The 5437-nt window shown below is 30.9% G+C and overlaps 1 protein-coding gene across 1 annotated transcript; it reads left to right on the top strand.

The window, feature by feature from the left end:
• Window positions 1–1499: 1499 nt before the first annotated feature.
• On the top strand, window positions 1500–3129 carry Bma-rps-1 (40S ribosomal protein S3a, putative; the record flags this gene model as incomplete). Its single annotated transcript, XM_001896856.2, has 4 exons — window positions 1500–1656; window positions 2170–2357; window positions 2536–2706; window positions 2872–3129. 4 exons carry the CDS (start codon window positions 1500–1502, stop codon window positions 3127–3129), a joined length of 774 nt encoding a protein of 257 aa, XP_001896891.1.
• Window positions 3130–5437: the final 2308 nt, after the last annotated feature.

Here is a 5437-nt window from a genome sequence, read left to right on the forward strand (position 1 = left end):
ACTATATATAATTCATAAAATAATTTTGGACGTAGGGAAACAAAGAAAACACATCTTTAATACACTTCCAAGCAAGAAACACATTCAACTGTATTCAACGCTTGCATAAGTTAGAGTACTGTGAATTAATCCATTTGGATTGTAGTATTGTGAATAAGTGATTTTATATGATTATTATACAATTACCATATCATTAGATACTGTTTGTTCAGTTTAATTTTCTAAGTTTTCTTACAAAATAAAACATAAATTGGTCTGATAATTCACATATAGCAAGTCTTTCATGACAGTAATCTTTTCATATAAATGAATAGAAATAAGCAGAAAATTTTCATTTAACACACAATACATCTGATTATGACCTATCAAAATGTAAAATAAAACTTTTCAACTTTAAACACTTTAAATACACTAAATCATATTGCCTCAAGTTATAATAAATAATTTACACTTAAAATTTCAAGACCGTCAACCTTATTAATACAAAACATTTGTATTGCTAAAACTACGTCATAAAGTCCGTACTCAAATAATTTACTTCTAATGCATTGTAATTTCTTACATGGTGGCATCTTAGCTTCATCACAAATACTGCAAATTAAAAAAAAATACCTTTGTCGTAGTACACACACACACACACACACACATACCTGCAAATCTCAAACCTGAAATAAAAGCAGGAAAGCAACCTAACCCGATACAGACGGCAAACAACCGGAAAATATATTCCAATCATGGACGCCGATCATTTTGCGGCCCGTACCACATAAGTATAAGTAGGCAATTTCATATCGTCTCATGTGGTTGGGTTATCCAGAGATATGGTTCGATATATTCTGGTCAGCGTGGAATTTAGGCATTTTTGCACCGTGTCGGAAGTGGGCTAGGTGGGGCGTGGTGTACGTGATTTACGTGAGAGTGGTGGTATTGTTGCATTTAGTTCACGTGGGGCTAATAGTACTACTGCGTGCGTTTGCGGCAGTAAAGGAATTCCTATATTATCTGTTAGATTTAGAGGTTTTCCAGGTTTCAACAAAACTATATAAATGGTAGTAGTAACAGTGTTACAAATGATGGTTCTGGGATGGGCATTTAAATTACTTTAAGATGAAAGTTAGGAGATGTGAGCGATAATGATTATAAGTTCTAGTATTAAGAAAATAAGGAAAGTTTGATCACTTCGCCGTGTGAAGACGGTAGAAGTTAGGTTACATACCGTTATGTTAGGGTGGTAGAACATATTGTTATGTTATCGGTACAAAAATGAAACCGTTTGTAATGGAGATTAGATAGGAATTTTATATAGGTTACACTAGGTTACAAAGACAAAATTATATGCTAGTTATTGCAGGTTCAACTGACTTTGGTAGTTACAAATATTTTCACACCATCTGTTTTATGTGGTTCCTTGTTTAGCATCCGAAAGCAAGCTTTTCTTCATATTACTTTAGGTTTTTTTTTGGCGAGCTTGTTGAAAGCATTTAGAAGCAAGCTTAAAAATGGCGGTTGGAAAAAACAAAAAGATGGGTAAAAAAGGCGCGAAGAAGAAGGTTGTTGATCCATTCACACGTAAGGAATGGTATGATATTAAAGCACCATCAATGTTCAACGTGCAACATATCGGAAAGACGTTGGTGAATCGTACGCAAGGAACAAGTAAGTCTGATATCAGTGATGGCGCTTTTCTATACGAATTAGGTGAAAAGAACGGGAACTTGTTAGTTTTCTAGAAAATGTAGAGAAAGTGATGTATTTTTGAGTTGCTTCATCTTATATGGCTTTCATCCTCTTAGAATTTTGGTAGTAATGAAAACGGATCGTTCCCTATTACCATTTCCTGATAACGTCTACTTCATTAAAGTAAGATTTTTTCTGTTCCTGACTGACTCTCAAAAAAAAATTTTTTTTTTGTTTATTCATCTTTTAACTTGACCAGCCGTGATGACAACTATTGTTATGAGTTGGTTTTAACGCATTGTGTTTTCCACATATTTCACTTTTAGAAAAAATTGGTGTTGTTAATTAAGCCTTGCATAACTTGTTGTGAATTCCCTGTAGCGCTTTCCGCTGAGTGTTTTCAGTTTGATTTCCTGTTGTACGAGGGAAAAAAGGAACTTAGGAAAGATTTTATTCAAGTTTTTTGCATGAATTATTAGCAAAATATTACAGAAATTGCAAGCGAAGGTTTAAAAGGACGTGTCTACGAAGTGTCACTTGGCGATCTAAACAATGCTGAGTCAGAATTTCGAAAGATGCGTTTGATATGTGAAGATGTTCAGGGTCGAACTTGCTTAACCAATTTTCATGGCATGCGGCTTACACGTGACAAACTTTGTTCCATTGTCAAGAAATGGCATGTAAGTGATGTTTTGTTAATAAATTCCTCATAAAATCAGTTTTTTAAATATTAAGATAGCGTAGTTTATTTTTTCTCGTAATGCATATTTGGTTCGGATTTTCTATTATGTGCAGCGTTTTCATTTTAGCTAGGGTATTTTAATGTAAGCAGGGAAATTTTGATTTGTCATATTTCAGACTCTCATTGAAGCTAATGTCGCAGTCAAGACATCCGATGGTTATTTATTACGGCTTTTCTGCATTGGCTTCACAAAGAAGAATGCGAGGCAGCTGAAGAAAACAAGTTATGCGAAGTCATCAAAAATTAGACAAATTCGTGCTAAAATGGTGGAATACATGCAGAAGGAGGTGAGCATTGTTTGATGTCAGAACACTCTTTGTCATGCGACAACTATTTTTTTGGTATATCCTGAATGGAATATTTATAATAATCCCAATGAAATCTTGGAACTGACTGGGTACTTACCTTAGGGGCATATTTCTTTTCATTGTGCTGGAATATTAATTATTTAGGTACAAGGAAGTGATCTAAAGGATGTATGCCATAAACTAGTTCCGGATTCGATTGGCAAAGATATCGAAAAGGCGTGTTCTTACATCTATCCGTTGCAAGATGTATGCATTAGGAAAGTAAAAATATTGAAAAAACCGAAATTTGAAATTGGACGCCTTATGGAAATGCACACAGATGTTAGTACATTTACGAGTGCTGAAGGTGAAAAAATAGAAAGACCGGATGACTACGAACCTCCCGTACAAGAATCCGTATAAAGCTTTTGTTATGTTTATAATGCTATTTTCAGTTTTCGGAATAAAATCCTTTTTGTTGAAGTTGCAATATAAATGACGTCAGTAATTCGACTGAAGAATTATTGTCATTAAAAAAAAAAAATTGATTTGTCAGATGTATTGATTTTAGTGTAGTAGTTGCTGCATGCTGTACATAGCATAAATATTGTGAGGCTTGAACATTAGAAAGATCGTGATATGGAGTGTCATTAAAAGATGGTTCGTGATAGTGTAAGCATCGCATCGACTAATAGGTTACAATCAAAAAATCATAAATGTGAAACGTTGTACAAAATTGCATAATGAGACGTAATGATAACTCATGACACGATTAAGACAAGTTTAACACAGTTCGTGACGCGCTGTAAATGTCATTCTTATTGTATCTCGTGTTTCTCGCTGTGCACTGTCTGAGAGATTTGAATTTCAGTATAGTAGTCCCATGGTGCAGCTAGAAAATAGCAGTGATTTTTTTATGAAAAGGAGTAGAAATGTTGTTACATGGACAAGAGAATTTGCAATTTGATATATGAAAAATCCGTTCTACAAAAAAGATCAAAATTGGTTGGCGCTATCGAGCAGAATGAAAGTTATAGCAAATTTCAATTAGTTGGGTGCTTTAGTTCATGATGGATTTCACATTTTATTTCAGAATTTAAAATATTTAGTGGTCATTTTGATGTCAGATATATACCTATGTTTGTTCACTTTTTTGTCCATGCGTTAATTTTTTCATTACTATTTGTCAGAAAACTTAAGACATTTAAACTAATCCACGAAGAACAGATTAAAGCAAGAATAATTTATCCATGTTTATGAATAAGAGTTATTCCGTTAATATCAAAGTAAGAGTAAACTTAATGTTATGATAGATAAAAAATGATTGTTATGATCTCGTTTACTACTTTTCACTGTATTAAATTTAATGGCGTGAGTTTTATGCGTGAAAAGTTATAAATTTAAAAATTTAACTCTTATTTCTTTATGCATCACTCGAAAACGTTTATTTTTTATTTTTTTTTTTTTTTTTTTTTTTTTGAGGCTTCTCTTTTGCAAATGCAAAAAAGATTCCATCCATTCTTACAAAAAATATAATACCAATAATTTTGATGATTTATGAACATACCGGAAATGACACAATCAATCGTTCCTAATGATTTATGAGTAGCAAATAGGAATTATTTTAACTTACAAAATTCTTTTCCTTGGTGAAAATGACGTAAAACAGATGAAATTTTGATCAGAAATTGAAATAATTTTACTTGTGAAAAATGCCACATTTAGTAAAATATGCGAGAAATTGTGAGAGAAATTTGATCTGTTTGAAAATTTATTTTTCAAATCATTCATCACTATGATCATAGATCACATATTCATTCTCACATTCATCAAAAATATTTTTGACCGATATAGGAACAATAGGTATTATTATTATTTTCTTTACTTTGTATTTGCTTACTTGTAAAACGTTTGTTTATATGAAATTAATTCCATATTCAGATTCAGATTTAAAAAATGTTTGTTTTCAGATTATAAAAAAAAAAAAAAAAAGTTATAAAATGTTTGTTTATGTGAAATTAATTTCAAATTCAATAAATGAGTAATATGAAATTAAAAAAAAAAAAACTAATATTTATGTGACAGTAATGAAATGATAAAATTTTATTCAAAAATTAGTAAATAAATGAGTAAATGCAAAAATAGAAAGTTAACGTAGTATAATTATCGCTAAAATATCGCTTTGCTCAAAACACGTAATAATAAATTGAGTGAATGAGGAATAAAATCAATGATAATTATCGATGGACATTAATCATTGTCCACCTATCTCCTCCAATATTCCTATCACAGAATAAGATGGACAACAAAATGGACAGAGCAAGGTGGACAACAAAATGGAAATTTCGGTTCTTAGTGGACAAAGATTTTGTTGTTTTTTCTTTCTTTTCCACTAATAATTCGAAGGACTAATTAAATAACAAGCACTGAAAAGATAAATAAGTTAACTTCAATAAGATGAAAGAAATATTAATCAAATTGAGCAGCAATTCATTTCAATTTATCAATGATAATCATCATGAATAAGAGGACATCATCATCGTATTGACTGATGATAATAAAATAATCGTTAATTAATTGATTAATTAATGATTATAGAATTGATATGATAAAAAATAATACAAAAATCATTAAAATTATTGAACTAGAATAAGGTGAAAGATTGTATAAGACTTTGTTTTACTTCTTAAATACATTTATCTTTCTTCAATATTTATATTTTATTATTACA

The sequence above is a fragment of the Brugia malayi genome (genome assembly GCF_000002995.4).
Source record: "Brugia malayi strain FR3 genome assembly, contig: Bm_v4_Chr1_scaffold_001, whole genome shotgun sequence".
In the NCBI taxonomy this organism is placed as follows: domain Eukaryota; kingdom Metazoa; phylum Nematoda; class Chromadorea; order Rhabditida; family Onchocercidae; genus Brugia; species Brugia malayi.